The following is a 16,825-nucleotide window of genomic DNA, read 5'->3' on the forward strand; positions in this document are numbered from 1 at the left end:
TCTAACGGAAACCCTGATACACACACACACATCGGACGCGCCGACCTCCTACTGTGTGTCATTAACACTCAACACACCCGCCTGTCACAGGCGAGCCTCGGTACTCAACATGTCTGAACACGCCACTAAACATGAAAGAACACGCTGCCACTTTGTCTTCTTTTCACCTCGCTATGACACAGCATCAAACACCCAGACGTCCACACACACACACACACACTTCGTTTCTGTCATAAGTGTTTCCCCTACCATTGCCTTAGAGGGGCAGCCCGCCCCTCTTGAAAGACCCAAGCCAAAAATCGCGGACTTTTAGGCCTGTCACCCATTGATTCCATGTCCCGTGTATGAACTCCAATAATAATCCAGCAGCAGTTTTCCTGCACTTCCGCATTTCTATGGGCAGGACTAAAATTAATAGCCGATGTGTATAGATGCTTCCTGGCTGTTCAATAGACTAACCTATCTTGTTCTGTCCTGAAATCTGGTCAGATTTGTCACTATAATAATAGTAATCATACTATAACATCCAAGGGACTCAAATCAGTCAGGGAAATCAGTCAACTAATAAAATTTTGATTGAAGACATAGCGAGTGGTGTCACATTTCTTAGGTAAAGATTTCAACCCCTACCCCTGTGGCTCCGTTCTGAAAGGCCACTACCCAGTCGAGGGCACTCCAAAACTATGGGCTAGGGCTAAGGTGGGGGGGGGGGGGGGGGGTATCGGGCCCTAGAGCAGCAACAGTGCCCAATGAAAACAGGAACATCGCTTCCTCATGACCTTCAACACAACAATGCGCTCCCGGTCCAAACCTGCTTCGCTATTGGTCGGAGGCCCGGGAGCACTCTGACTTCTGGCCAATGCCAGCGATGCTAGATGACCACCTTAACATTCCCTGCAATCTCCCTGCTCTGTTCTCGGCTTGGAAAGTCTCTCTCTCTCTCTCACTCTCACTCTCTCTCACACACACACACACACTCTTTCTCTCTCTCTCTTTCTCTCTCACACACATACACAGACTGTACGCACACACACACACACACTCCTCTCTCTCTCCTCTCTCACACACATACACACACCATCAGATATCCTATCTTGAGTTCATTTGGAAGTCTTAAGCACATTGAGCAGGCTTATCAGCTGTTGAAGGCTCATAAGCTGCCAGCTCTGCTGCTCTGTCACCAGGTCACCCAGGAAGTCCAACAACACACACAACGGACCAGACTTTTACACCCCCACACACACACACACACACACACACACACACACACGCTCTCTCTCTCTCACACACACACACACCTGTAGGGTAAACTGTACTAGGAATGACTCAAATGCTATATTTGTTTTTCTCGAATCCCCCCCCCATCTCTCTATCTCTCTCTCTCTCTCTCTCTCTCTCCTCCTCCTCTCAGCCCTTCTCTAAGAAAGCAGTGGACCACGTTCAGACTCACCTGGCCAAAAAGCAGGTGCCCCCCACTCTCTTCCAGGTAAGGATGTTAATCACACACCCACGACACACACACACACACACACCCTCACGATACACAGACATGACACATACTTAAGACACATACTGTTTTCACACACACTTCTTCAGTCTCCCATTCGACCTCTCCTGTGTGTGCGTGTGCGTGTGCGTGTGCGCGTGCGCGTGCGTGTGCGTGTGTGTGTGTGTGTGTCTTTGCAGCCATACATAGTGGAGATCTGTGACAGCCTGAGAGGAACTATCTTCCAGAAGTTCATCGAGAGGTGAGAGAGGGATGGGGGTGTTGGAGGGTCTGGTGGGGTGTTGGGGGGGGGGGGGGGGAGAGGAGGGTCAAGCGAGGCCTGAGGAAGCAAAGGGGGAGGTTGGGGGAGGAGAGTAAATGCTAAACAGACTGCACTTGTATAGCGCTTTTACCCATTCACACACACATTCTTACACCGATGGCGGCAGCTGCCATGCAAGGTGCTAGCCTGCAATTGGGAGCAATTTGGTGTTCAGCGTCTTCGCCCAAGGACACTTTGACATGTGGACAGGAGGAGGTGGGATTGGATCTGATCATTGGACAACCCGCTCTACCACTGAGGCACAGCTGCCCCTGGGGGGGAGGAGAGGAGGGGGAGGTTGAGGGCGGGGGGGAGGAGAGGAGGGGGAGGGGAGGAGAGGAGGGGGAGGTTGAGGAGGAGAGGAGAGGAAGGAGGGGGGGGGGGGGTTGATGGAGGAGGGGGAGGAGAGGTTCAGGGAGGAGAGGAGGGAGGAGTGGGAGCTCCTGGCGAGGAGAGGATGGCGTTGGCCAGTGGATGCGTGATCCACAGCTAATTGTCCTCGTCTTCTGACTAACCGTCCTTTCTTCCTCCCTCTCTCCTCCCTCTCCCCCCAACAGTGACAAATTCACTCGCTTCTGCCAGTGGAAGAACGTGGAGCTGAACATTCACGTGAGTAGTGGCCGTAGCGCTAAAAAAAACACAAGTATTCCAGGAAAAAGAGGATTAAAGGCTTGACTCTCTCTCTCTCTCTCCCTCTCTCTCTCTCTCTCTCTCTCTCTCCATCTTTTTCTAGTTGACCATGAATGACTTCAGCGTTCATCGGATCATCGGCAGGGGCGGTTTCGGGGAGGTGTATGGCTGCAGGAAGGCCGACACCGGCAAGATGTGAGTAACGACAGAACAGCAGAACGGGGGGGGGGGGGGGGGGGCATGCATGTCTTCCCCTCTCTTTCTCCCACTTTTCCTGTCTGTCATCTACACTGTCCTATCCCTAATAAAGCAGAAATGCCTTTATTAGGGGGGCGGGGAGGGGGTCTGTCATTATCACTAATGAGATGGAGAGGAGCCATTGATTGCCATTTTGTATTGGGGACTGTATTGGCAGACTCTGTCTGCCTGTCTGTGAATCTGTCCTTGGGGGGGTTATCCATGGGGATCTGACAGCTTTTAATCACTTACAGCAAGCATACCTCAGAACCGGACTTGATTTGTGTGTGCGTGTGTGCGTGTGTCCGTGCGTGTGTGTGTGTGCCTGCGCGTGTGTGTGCGTGTGCACGTGTGTGTGTGTGTATCAGGTATGCCATGAAGTGTTTAGATAAGAAGAGGATTAAGATGAAGCAAGGAGAGACTCTGGCGCTGAACGAGAGAATCATGCTGTCTCTGGTCAGCACTGGGGTGAGTTACACACGCACGCACGCACACACACACACACACACACACACACACACTGTTACTGAGAATCATACTGTCTCTGGTCACACACACACACAGTGTCATCATTGACACCATTTTTGTCGTGTTGTATGCCACTTTGTCTTACTAGCCATAAATGAACCTTTGAGGATGGTAAATACTTAGTTAATCTCTTCCCATCTCTCATTGGTGTAATAAATCAGGCAAATAATAAAACGGGCAAATAAAACTGACATCACTGACATCTCATTTCCTCTGCACGACGGCACATTCACTACATGTTTACACCCTACTGCATGTGGTCCTTGTTATTAAACATTCTCTCTCTCTCCCTCTCTGCACCCTCTCTCTCCCTCTCCCCCCATCTCCCACTCTACTTCCTCTTTTTCTCTCTCTCTCTCTTTCTCTCTCTCTCTCTCTCTGCACCCTCCCTCCCTCTCTCTCCCCCCATCTCCCACTCTACTTCCCCTCTCTCTCTCTATCTCTCTTTCTCTCTCTATCTCTCTCTTTCTCTCTCTCTCTCTCTCTTTCTTTTTCTTTCTCTCTCTCCCCCCCCCCCAGGACTGTCCGTTCATCGTGTGTATGACGTACGCCTTCCACACCCCCGACAAACTCTGCTTCATCCTGGATCTGATGAACGGTACGTAACCCCACCCCTCTCTCTCTCTTTTCCTTTCTTTCTCTCCTTAATACCTCTGGGATTACCCCCCCCCCCCCCCCCAATACTTCAGACAGCCAATGAGAGCAGAGCATGGCCCGGTGCCACCTCTGACATCACTCGCTGCTCCAAATATGGACATTTCCCATTTCTCACTCAGGACGCTTCCCACGCCAGTCCCACAACCCTCACACACACACACACACACAAACACACGCACACACGGCCTCTCATCACGTTTCCTGTCGCCGGTCGTTGTACCCGACTCTGAACAGCTCGTTACAGTTCCACATTAGTCTCTCTCCACGGACCGTACACGCGGACCGACGCGAGCCACCCAGATAGATTTACACCGACGGTATAGATAAACACTAAGCACCTGCAGAGAGAGACCTCCTGAGAGAGAGAGAGAGAGAGAGAGAGAGGGGGGGGGGAGAGAGAGAGAGAGAGGGGGGGAGAGAGAGAGAGAGAGAGGGGGGGGGGGGTGGGGGAGAGAGAGGGGGGGGTGGGGGAGAGAGAGGGGGAGAGAGAGAGGGGGGGAGAGAGAGAGAGGGGGGGAGAGAGAGAGGGGGGGAGAGAGAGGGGGGGGAGAGAGAGAGGGGGAGAGAGAGAGAGAGATGGAGAGAGAGGGGGGAGAGAGAGGGGGGGGGGGAGAGAGAGGGGGGGGGGGGGAGAGAGAGAGAGAGATTGATTGAGGCGAGGAGGTGGTTTATTGATCGCCGCTCGGCATCCACAAACCATTTCCGCGAGGCTATTGATCGATATGGATCAAGTCGACCCCCGTCAAGAGGTCGTGCTGCTGACTCATCCCCGTGTTTGTGGCGCGTGCGTGTCCAGGCGGGGACCTGCACTACCACCTGTCTCAACACGGCGTGTTCAGCGAGAAGGAGATGCGCTTCTACGCCGCGGAGATCATCCTGGGACTGGAGCACATGCACAACCGCTTCGTCGTCTACAGGGACCTCAAGGTGAGGAGGTGCTCGGTTCGCGACCCGCTGCCTGTCTGACCTGTCGACCCCCTGGAGAGGAGATGGGGGGGGGGGGGGGGGGGGGGTTTGTTAGAGGTGTGTGTGTGTGCGTGTGTGGTCATGTAGATCAGAAGAACAGGAGATTTCCTTGTGTGTGTGTGTGTGTGTGGTGATGTAGATCAGCAAGACAGGAGATTTCCTCTGTGTGTGTGTGTGTGTGTGTGTGTGTGTGTGTGTGTGTGTGTGTGTGTGTGTGTGTGTGGTGATGTAGATCAGCAAGACAGGAGATTTCCTGTGTGTGTGTGAACATTTTATAACCTTAGATCTTATGCAATCAATCATTGTGTTTTCTAAAGCTGCTTCCTGTGTTTGTCATGTCAGATATGGATCTTCTTACTTCCTTGTTCTTTCTGTCGCTCCATCCCCCTCTTCTTTTCTCTCTCTCTCCCTCCCCCCCCTCTCTCTCTCCATCCCTCTTTCTCTATAGCCTGCCAACATCCTATTGGATGAGCATGGTCACGTGCGGATCTCTGACCTGGGTCTGGCCTGCGACTTCTCCAAGAAGAAACCGCATGCCAGCGTGTGAGTAGGCCTGGCTGTGTGCGTGTGTGTGTGTGTGTGTGCGTGTGTGTGTGTGTGTATGTGTGTGTGCGTGCGCGTGCGCGTGTGTGTGTGTACGTACGCGCGTGTGTGTGTGTGTAGAGAGAGAGGGGGGCGGTTGTAGTGTATCATAGAAGGCTAATGTATCGATGTGTAGTGCTGATAAGTACATAAATACATACGTACACACACACACATGCATACACACATACGTACACACACACACATGCATACACACATGCATACACACATGCATACATACATGCATACACACATGCATACATACATACATACATACATACATACATACATACATACATACATACATACATCCATGCATGCATGCATGCATGCATGCATGCATGCATACATCCATACATCCATACACACATACACACATACACACACACACACACACACACACACACACACACACACAAATACATCCATCCATCCAGTAATGTTATTATGGTCTGTCTTCCAGCGGTACCCATGGTTACATGGCTCCGGAGGTGCTGCAGAAGGGGACGGCGTACGACAGCAGTGCTGACTGGTTCTCCCTGGGCTGCATGCTCTTTAAACTGCTCCGAGGGTGAGACCTAACACACACACACACACACTGCTCCGAGGGTGAGACACCAGGCACGCACGCACACACACACACACACACACACACACACACACACACACTGCTCCGAGGGTGAGACACCACACACGCAAGCACACACACACACACACACACACACACACACACACACACACTTCATAGATACACATACGGCTCTTTCATTATAATCTCTCTCTCTTCTTTATTTCTCGCTCTCTCTCCTCTGCTCTTTATCCTGATATGCTTCTCTCTCTCTCTCTCTTTCACCTCTCTCTCCCTCCGTCTCCCTGTTTGATGTGAGGAGTGTGAGTGTCTTTTTGATGTGTGTGTGTGTGTGTGTGTGTGTGTGTCTTTTTGATGTGTGTGTGTGTGTGTGTGTGTGTGTGTTTGATCTGAAGTGTGTAAATGCCAGTGGTCTTGGCCCAGTAGGTCACATATCAGGAATGGGAGGTGTGTGTGTGTGGGGGGGGGATGAAGCGGGGGAGTGAGAGAGAGGGATGGGGGCTGGAAGGCTGACGTATCTCTATAGATGTGTGTGTGTCTGTGTGTCTCTATAGATGTGTGTGTGTGTGTGTGTGTGTGCGTGTGTCAGTGTGCGTCTATTGATGTGTGTGTGTCAGTGTGCGTCTATAGATGTGTGTGTGTCAGTGTGCGTCTATAGATGTGGTTGTGTCTCTATAGATGTGTGTGTTTCTCAGTGTGTCTTTATAGAAGTGTGTGTCAGTGTGCATCTATATATGTGTATCAGTGTGTCTATAGATGTGTGTGTGTTTCTCTATAGATGTGTGTGTGTCAGTGTCTCTATAGATGTGTGTGTGTCTGTGTCTCTATAGATGTGTGTGTGTGTCTGTGTGTCTCTAGATGTGTGTGTGTGTCTCTATAGATGTGTGTGTGCGTGTCTGTGTGTCTCTAGATGTGTGTGTGTGTCTGTGTGTCTATAGATGTGTGTGTGTGTGTGTGTGTGTGTGTGTGTGTGTGTGTGTCTGTGTGTGTCTATAGATTTGTGTGTGTCTGAACACTTCAAAGACTAGGGGTGGGGGGGGGGGGCTCTCAGAGATGGAGGGGTTCAGAACAGACTGTAGGCTATCTGCAGATCCTCCTATCTCTCTCTCTTTCCCTCTCTCTCTCTCTCTCTCCTCCTCCTCCTCTCTTTTCCCCCTCTCCTCTCTTTCGCAGTATCCTTTGCTGTTTTCGCATTCCTCTGCTCTCTCTTCCCCCTTTCTGTTGCCAGAAGGTACAGTGACAGTAACAACTTCTCTCTTCCTCTCTCTCCTTCCCTCTCTCTATCTCTCCCTCTCCTCTCTAGGCACAGTCCTTTCAGACAGCACAAGACCAAAGACAAACACGAGATTGACCGCATGACCCTCACCATGGTAAGCCCCCTGCACACACCATGAGTTAACATTCAACCCCCCCCCCCCACACACACACACACCCACACACACACACATTACAATAATCCTTATGTACACTACAAAGCAAAAGCACACAGGCGATATTAGAAGTCATCACCTACCCACACAACAACGGGAGCCACTTGCGGTGAGCGTCTGTTGACTCTACAGTGTGACCCGAATGTACTCGGCCCTGTGTGCACTGAAGTCAGAACCCTGTCCTGGTTCCCTCCCAGCCTGGCGCCACCCTGTCGCCTCGCAGCAACAAGGTCCCGGGTTTGAATCCCGCTCGGGACGCTGTCGTAACTCGGGATGGTTCTCCGCAGGGTTGTCAGGTAGCCAGGTGGGGTATCTCCCTGGGGTCGTCAGGTACCTAGGTGGGGTATCTCCCTGGGGTTGTCAGGTACCCAGGTGGGGTATCTCCGCAGGGTTGTCGGGTACCCAGGTGGGGTATCTCCGCAGGGTTGTCGGGTATCCAGGTGGGGTATCTCCGCGGGGTTGTCAGGTATCCAGGTGGGGTATCTCCGCAGGGTTTTGAGGTACCCAGGTGGGGTATCTCCGCAGGGTTGTAGGTAGGTAGGTACTGCATTTGTAACGCTCCCCATCCAGTTGTTACACTGGCCCGGAGCGCCATTCACACACCAATGGCGGCAGCTGCCATGCAAGGCGCTTGCCTGCTCATTGGGAGCAATTTGGGGTTCAGTGTCTTGCCCAAGGACACTTCAACAGGTAGTCAGGAGGAGCCGGGATTCGCACCACCGACCCTACGATCACTGAACGACCCGCTCTACCAACTGAGCTATACCGCCGCCCTTGTTGTCAATCACCCCAGGGTTGTCGGGTACCCAGGTGGGGTATCTCTGCAGGGTTGTACCCAGGTGGGGTATCTCCCCAGGGTTGTGAGGGACCCAGGTGGGGTATCTCCCCAGGGTTGTGAGGTACCCAGGTGGGGTATCTCTGCAGGGTTGTACCCAGGTGGGGTATCTCCCCAGGGTTGTGAGGGACCCAGGTGGGGTATCTCCCCAGGGTTGTGAGGGACCCAGGTGGGGTATCTCCCCAGGGTTGTGAGGTACCCAGGTGGGGTATCTCCCCAGGGTTGTGAGGTACCCAGGTGGGGTATCTCCCGAGCCTTTCTGTGCAGAGTTTGCATGTTCTCCACCGTTGTTCTCAAGGGTTTCCTCCCAAGAGCCTCAATGTAAAAAACATGCAGAAGAGCAGATGGCTCTCCAGTCTGTCCCTGGCCAGGATTGGACAGAGCTCAGGGCTGGTTGAGCATGGTGACCGCTCCTGGCTGCCCTTGGAGGAAGGACATTAAAGATGAGTTACAAGCAGAGAAACATTTTATTATGCTCCTGCTTCGTGTCTGTGTGTCTGTGTGTCTGTGTGTCTGTGTGTGTGTGTGTGTCTGTGTGTGTCTGTGTGTGTCTGTGTGTGTCTGTGTGTCTGTGTGTCTGTGTGTCTGTGTGTGTGTGTGTGTGTGTGTGTGTGTGTGTGTGTGTGTGTGTTTCGGCGTCGCTTCCTCCCTACACAGTGTGCTGTGTGTTCACTACGGGACAAATAAAGGATGTGTTTGTTTGCTGTCGGGACACTCACCCTACCAACAGTCTGCCTGCTTGTCAGTCTGCCTGTCTGTGTCTGTCTGTTTGTGTGTCTGTCTCTCTTTCCCTGTCTGTCTCCCTTACTCCCCTCCTTACTCCCTGTCTCTCTTCATATCTCCCTGTCTGTCTGTCTCCCTCTGTCTCCCTGGCTATCTCTTCGTCTGTCTCTGTCTTTCTCCCTGGCTGTCTCTTCGTCTGTCTCCCTGGCTGTCTACGGCTGTCTCTGGCCGTCTCCCTGGCTGTCTCTGGCTGTCCCCCTGTCTGTCTCCCTGGCTGTCTCCCTGTCTCTCTGCCAGCCATGCTGGATCCTGTGTGTCTCTGAGAGCAGAGCAGTGTGGAGGCAGGAAGGGGAGCGATAGGGAATTTGCATCCTGGCTTTGCATGTCCGTCCGCACCGCTACCCTGGGCATCATATGACTTCACATACCCACACACGCCAGGCTGTCTGAGCACATGCAAACTAACACAGATTACTGAGAAGAGAGAGAGACAGAGGGAGGGAAGAGAGACAGAGGGAGGGAAGAGAGACAGAGGGAGGGAAGAGAGACAGAGGGAGGGAAGAGAGACAGAGGGAGGGAGGAGAGACAGAGGGAGGGAGGAGGGACAGAGGGAGGGAAGAGAGACAGAGGGAGGGAAGAGAGACAGAGGGAGGGAGGAGAGACAGAGGGAGAGAGAGAGACAGAGGGAGAGAGAGAGACAGGGACAGAGAGAGAGAGAGGGGGAGGAAGAGAGAGAGAGAGAGAGGAAGGGAGGAAGAGAGAGAGAGAGAGACTGACAGGCGAACACACAAACACATCATCATGCAAATGTGTCACCTACCAGCAAAATTCGCTGTTTTGAATCCAAAATAGGTTGTTTGTGTGATCCGTGTATATCCTGTCAGTTTTTTAAATAGGGGGGGGGGGGGGGGTCTGTGAGAACAGAGTCAAAGGGAATGAAATAAGAACCACATCTTCTGAGATGTCAAAAGAAAGGCTTCTGTGCTTGGAGCCTGTGCTCTCATAGTATGTCTAGCTATGCTAGCTATATCAGCAGTCTTGCTACAATAGCTAGCACTTGTAGCCAGCTAGACCAGGCTAGCTGTTAGCGCCTGACGACGCTAGCTAGTGACCCGTTTAGCTAGACATGGGTACCGTTAACTAGATCGTAAAACGCCACCGGAGGGCGTTTTATAAAGTAGTGCAGTTTAGCATGTGTAGGCTATATGGCTTGTATGGACAGTAGCAACACCAAGCAAACTTACTTTCACTTTCAAATAGGTGTTCTACATCCATCTATTTTAAGCCATTGGTTCTCAAGGCTACTTACTAACTTACAAGGATGTTAGCCTGCTATCAGACAGAATGTCAACTTGTTACACCCCGTTGAGTTCTCGGTGGAGTAGCCTAGGCAGATTCGAATGTCTGGACCCAGGCTACAAGGATGTGTCTACTTCTCTCTAGAATGTCATTACTGCTCACTCGAACCGCTATGGGAATTTTTGCCCATTCATCCAGAAGAGCATTTGTGAGGACAGACACTGATGTTGGACGAGAGGGCCTAGCTCGCAATCTCCGTTCATCGTTCATCCCAAAGGTGTTCGATGGGGTTGAGGTCAGGGCTTTGTGCGGGCCAGTCAAGTTCTTCCACACCAACCTCACCCAACCATGAGGTTGGACCTTGCTCTGTGCATGCGGGTATGAGTCATACTGGAACAGAAAAGGGCCTTCCCCAAACTGTTGGAAGCATGTCTTGCTGAAGCATCAACATTTCCCTTCACTGGAACTAAGGGGCCTCGGCCAATCCCAGAAAAACAACCCCAAACCATTATCCCTCTCCTCCACCAAACTTTACAGTTGCCTACGTTTTCGGGGAACAGGGAAAACAATTCACGATTACAGGCAAAACTGCATGTAAAGATCTGTTCAAACCTCTTATCGCACTAACATGCCTGAAAATGCATATCACACCACCATTAAAGAGCTTATCAAACAGGTGATTTGCGAGTTTGAGCTAGCAATCAAGAGTATATTTTTCTTGGCTAGTAGTCTAGAATGTTGTGAGTCTAAAATGCAGATGTCCAACCATCCAACAACACCAACAGTCACCAACAAATTACCATTCCCATTTATGTTCAATGTCTGGTGCCTATTCCCTGCTTTATTCCCTGATTTATTTTTTGTCCCGAATCCAAAAAGATAGCCTACTTTTATTCCAATATCTAATTGTTCAATCTCAAACCCCCGCCACTGTGATAACAATATTGCTACTCTTCCCCTTTTTTATTTATTTATGTAGGCTATGTTGTAAGAGATGTAAGAAACAGTTCCCCTTGCTTCCTAACCGTCATCTTATCTACTTCGTGTTGCTGCATTTTTTGTTTTATTCTTTCAAGTTTTTGAGCGCAATTAACTTTTACCAAGAGGACAAAATTAAGTCCATCCATTCACCCAACTTCATCCTAGAGTGCAGCCTGCAAGTGCAGCGTTCCATGGGCCTAGAAAAGACCAGCCGTAGGCTATCACTTGGTTCGTTCCATAGGCCTAGAAAAGACCTGCCGTAGGCCATCACTTGGTTTGTTCCATAGGCCTAGAAAAGACCTGCCGTAGGCTATCACTTGGTTCGTTCCATGGCCTAGAAAAGACCTCCCGTAGGCTATTACACGGTTCACCACGGCTCTTCCTTGTATTAAGTTACCCTTGTCATTTTTTCCCGTAATCCAAACTTCATATCCAATTCCTGTTTAGATTTTTGGACTATTGAGTCATACACAAACAAACCAGTTCCTAGGCTGTTGTTCAATGATTAGGCTACAGTTCATTATTCCCATTATAGCCTGCAACATATATTAGGGGTTCTTTTGCAAAAGCAGACATCCCAGTTTGTGGGCCTAGCTATCCTAAACCATATCAGCGTGGTGAGGAGAGTGTGCTATTTGGTCGGGAACACAAACGACTGAGCTGGGCGGCCTCTACCACCCACGCGTAGAGCGGCATCTCTCAATAAAGGCTTTTAACCTTTTCACTGTTACTTTCCTTTGAATGAGAGAATATTATTATTTGAAGTGTCTGCTCTTGTTTGGGTAATTATTTGAAGTGTACTTTGGGGGAACCTGTAAACAGGGTTATCAGTGCAGGCCTATTCCTATAGTTTTCAGAAGCCTCCGGATTTGCCTATTACACTGGAACGCAGATTCCGATTTCGAGCGCCCAAACGTGCCTCCGGTTGTATCCCAAGTCACTAAAACTAAACCAATTCAGTCTGACTGGATTGTGAGTCTAGCTATTAGTGTGCTATGGGTTTCAGTAAGTGAGACCAACGGCAGGAGCAAAAGAGACACCAGCACATGAAAAGATGCAGGGAGAAAATCAAAATGCCAGTGCTTCCCACTGACGGCGACAAATCCCTACATCCTCCATAAATCCACCGTCAACACTTTAAAGCTGACATTTAAAAAGATTTCTTCCCGGGTGGGGGGGGGGGGGGGGCATGCCCCCAGACCCCCCTCAGGGGCTCGCATCTTTGTCACCTTTTTCATTCCTGATAATTTTGCACCCCTGATCATAATACTCATCCACAAACACGCTCACACACACACACACACACGCACATACAGGCACAGGTCCTGTATTTGGATGGGAACCAGCCTCTAAACGGTATGAGGAGTATGATCTTTCATAGAGGAGTAAATCCAGATTAGGTTTTTAATCCAGCCACCTATTGTTCATCTCCGTAATCCCCGTGTCAGTTAAACCCGCTGTGTCGGTGTCAAACCACCCAGAATAACAGCATTCATCTGTGTCTCTGTGTTTTTGAAACACAGTGTGTGGTATTAATACTGAAACATGGTTGAAATAAAAATATATATATATATATATATATATATATATATATATATATATATATTTATTTATAGAGAGAGAGAGAGGGGGGGGGGAGAGAGGGAGGGAGGGAGAGAGGATCGGAGGATTCATGGAGGGATGGTGGGGGAGGAGGGGGTCCGTGAAGTGAATCCCTCCCGAGATCGAGAGGCGTTGCCTCCTCCTCATATCTAGGGCTGCCTGCTAATCCTAAATATCTGTGGGATTGCTTCTGACAGAGGAGCCAGCAGGTAGACAGGGCTCTGCTGACGGGGGTTCCTCAACTAACCACACCCCATACGCGTGATGACTGTAATGTTATCTTTACATCCGTCTCTCTCTCTCTCTCTCTCTCTCTCTCTCTCCCTCCCTCTCTCTCTCTCTCTCTCTCTCTCTCTCTTTCTCTCTGTGTGTGTGTAGAACGTGGAGTTGCCAGACTCGTTCTCAGCGGAGCTGAAAGGTCTTCTGGAGGGGCTGCTGCAGAGAGACGTAGCCAAGAGGCTGGGCTGCCTGGGACGAGGGTACACACACACACACACACACATACACAATACACACACACACACACACAATATACACACACACACACACACAATACACACACACACAATACACACACACACACACGATACACACACACACACACACACACACACACACAATACATACACACACACACACACACAATACACACACACACACCACACACACACATAATACACACACACAATACACACTTTCTCTCATACACACACACAGAGTACAATATACAATACATATAGACACAATCTCTCTCTCTCTCTCACACACACACAAACTCATGTGCGCACACACATACATACACAAAATACAAACAATACCCACTCACTGACACACACACACTACACCTGATGCCCTGGTTAGATCTCTGAGCTGAATGGATACAGCAGCACAACATGGCCGGGCTGTTTGTGGGCGGAGCTCCCCATATAAAAACTACAGAGCAGGAAGTAGGAGGAGCCACGGGGCTGATGGGTAGATGTGCAGTGTTCAACAGAGCTGACACTAATGTGTGGCTGATAAACAATCCCCAGTAACACAGATGCACACACACACCCCAAAGTGATTACACATTCATATACACCCCCCCACACACACACACATGCACACACACACACACACCACAAACTGACTGCACACTACCCCCACCCCCCACACACACATACAAACCCACAAAAACACACACACAGTGATAACAGTGACCAGGGGATGACTGCCTTTCATATCAGGCACAGTCCCACTGTGGTACATACTGCCACCTGGTGTGTGAAAGTGGAAGTGTTTGTAAATTGTCTTTGTCTCTGTTCTTTGTCTCCCGCTCACACAAATCAAACAAACATGCGCGCGCACACACACACACACACACACACCAATACACAGGGCACCAGAGGTGAAGGAACACCTATTCTTCAAAGGTATCGACTGGCAGCAAGTGTACCTCCAGAAGGTAAGCGTGTGTGTGTGTTGTGCTGGTAACAGCCAATGTCAGAAGTCACTGTGCTGCTCATTATGATGTCTTCTCCGACCTCTCTGGGAGCTGTGTGTGTGCGTGCGTGTGTGTGTGTGCGTGTGTGTGTTGCGCTGGTCAGGCAGTCCCACTGTTCCCCTCCTCCCACTCTGTTGCCATGGTAACCCCTGGCCTTGTGGAAGTGAAGGAATGTCTCTCTTGTCCTTGTTTATATTAACGGGCTGTTTATGAAAAGAGTTAACGTTACGAGATCTCAGAAGCTACCCGGTATAAATAAAGGACTAAAAAAAATAAAAAATAAAAATCCTCTCCTCCTCCCCTCTCTTCTCCTCCCCTCCTCCTCTCTTCTCCCCTCTCCTCCTCCAGTACTCTCCTCCTCTCATCCCTCCCAGAGGGGAGGTTAATGCCGCTGATGCATTTGACATCGGCTCTTTTGACGAGGAGGACACCAAAGGGATCAAGGTAAACAGACCCACCTCAGATCCACACACACACACACACACACACACACACACACACACACACACACACACACTTCAAGGGATCAAGTTAACACACAGACCAGCCTCAACACTCTGAGCCAGCAGGTACAAACCACAGTAAATGTATCTTCGCACTAGGGCTCTCCCCTGAAAGTCAAAAAATCAGTCGGAGACCCTTAAGTCGACTGAGATAATTCAAGTCGAGCGTTTTTTTTTCTTCTCCACTGTCAAGATGCTCTAGTTGGCTAAGATGACTCACCTGGCTTGTGATTTATATAGGCCAATAATTCGTTTTAGACCTAGTCTATTACTGTAGTTGTTTGTTGTGCAGTAGAAGGAGACTTCCGACAGAAGGCAGGGAGCCCCTCTCCCCTCAGCTGTGCCCCTAGTCTACTGTGCGCCAGCAATCACATGCATTCCCCAAACGGAATATCACAACACAAAACTGCCTTCCTAGATCCGCTGGAAAAAATGTTTCCCCATAGACCGATTGAGCTCTAATGTCTCCGCGAAGAGTAGCAGTAAAATGCTTCAGTGAAGCTAAAACGTTTCCTTGTTAACTGCTGCCCAACGCATGAGCCTATTCTCGCACGCTTTCAAATGCGCAGTTGATGAGACTATAGTCACATCGCCCAACCCTAATGTAGGCCATGGGAAACACTGCATAAAAACATGGGGGCATCTGAAGTAGATGGACAATGTGGGCTAGATGATTCATGTTTAGCAAGAAAAACAGGCGTCTTTTATTTAGCTGCCTGCGAGTTTGAGTTAGTTTGACAGCTGTCCCGACACTGTTAGGTGTTCAGTATTGACACGGTGGATGGAGCAGAGCTGTTAGGTGTTCAGTATTGACGCGGTGGATGGAGCAGAGCTGTTAGGTGTTCAGTATTGACACGGTGGATGGAGCAGAGCTGTTAGGTGTTCAGTATTGACATGGTGGATGGAGCAGAGCTGTAAGTGTTCAGTATTGACATGGTGGATGGAGCAGAGCTGTTAGGTGTTCAGTATTGACACGGTGGATGGAGCAGAGCTGTTAGGTGTTCAGTATTGACACGGTGGATGGAGCAGAGCTGTTAGGTGTTCAGTATTGACACAGTAGATGGAGCAGAGCTTTTAGGTGTTCAGTATTGACACAGTAGATGGAGCAGAGCTTTTAGGTGTTCAGTATTGACACAGTAGATGGAGCAGAGCTGTTAGGTGTTCAGTATTGACATGGTGGATGGAGCAAAGCTGTTAGGTGTTCAGTATTGACATGGTGGATGGAGCAGAGCTGTTAGGTGTTCAGTATTGACATGGTGGATGGAGCAGAGCTGTTAGGTGTTCAGTATTGACATGGTGGATGGAGCAGAGCTGTAAGTGTTCAGTATTGACATGGTGGATGGAGCAGAGCTGTAAGTGTTCAGTATTGACATGGTGGATGGAGCAGAGCTGTTAGGTGTTCAGCATTGATGCGGTGGATGGAGCAGAGCTGTTAGGTGTTCAGTATTGACACGGTGGATGGAGCAGAGCTGTCAGGCGTTGGGTTTCTCTGAGGACAACAGCCCTCAGCTCGCCACAGTTCTCCAGAGGTAATATAATGAATGCTTCTTCATGCTTGAACATGGTCGAAACGCAGAGAGCGAGAGAGAGCGAGAGAGCGAGTGAGTGAGTGAGTGAGAGAGAGGGAGGGAGGGAGGGAGGGAGGGAGGGAGAGAGAGGGAGGGAGGGAGGGAGGGAGGGAGAGGGAGAGAGAGAGGGAGGGAGGGAGAGAGCGAATCTCTATGAAAAAGGGATGGATTCTCCACATATGGGAAATGGCTTATTCTCCAATACTTACTGTTTATGAGTCCTGTCTAATGGCTAAATTCCATATCTCCACTTCTACCTTCCCTACCCTTTTCCCTCTCTCTCTCTCTCCCTCTTTTCCCTCTCTCTCTCTCCCCCTCTTTTCCCTCCCCCCCCCCCCCCCCCAGCTGTTGGACAGTGATCAGGAGCTGTATAAGAACTTCCCCCCTGGTCATATCCGAGCGCT

The 16,825-nt window shown here is 50.2% G+C and overlaps 1 protein-coding gene across 1 annotated transcript in view; it reads left to right on the top strand.

The window, feature by feature from the left end:
• Positions 1-16,825, top strand: part of grk3 (G protein-coupled receptor kinase 3) — a 50,045-nt gene that overhangs the window by 31,373 nt on the left and 1,847 nt on the right. Inside the window, 15 exon segments of the mRNA XM_084442532.1 lie at positions 1,412-1,486; positions 1,687-1,748; positions 2,366-2,417; positions 2,542-2,633; positions 3,044-3,143; positions 3,723-3,801; positions 4,657-4,787; positions 5,275-5,369; positions 5,872-5,979; positions 7,301-7,367; positions 13,246-13,346; positions 14,245-14,311; positions 14,699-14,794; positions 16,767-16,802; positions 16,804-16,820. Coding sequence (XP_084298658.1) covers positions 1,412-1,486; positions 1,687-1,748; positions 2,366-2,417; positions 2,542-2,633; positions 3,044-3,143; positions 3,723-3,801; positions 4,657-4,787; positions 5,275-5,369; positions 5,872-5,979; positions 7,301-7,367; positions 13,246-13,346; positions 14,245-14,311; positions 14,699-14,794; positions 16,767-16,802; positions 16,804-16,820 — 1,178 coding nt within the window.

This window comes from Borostomias antarcticus, assembly GCF_949987555.1.
Source record: "Borostomias antarcticus genome assembly, chromosome: 8".
Classification (NCBI taxonomy): Eukaryota; Metazoa; Chordata; class Actinopteri; order Stomiiformes; family Stomiidae; genus Borostomias; species Borostomias antarcticus.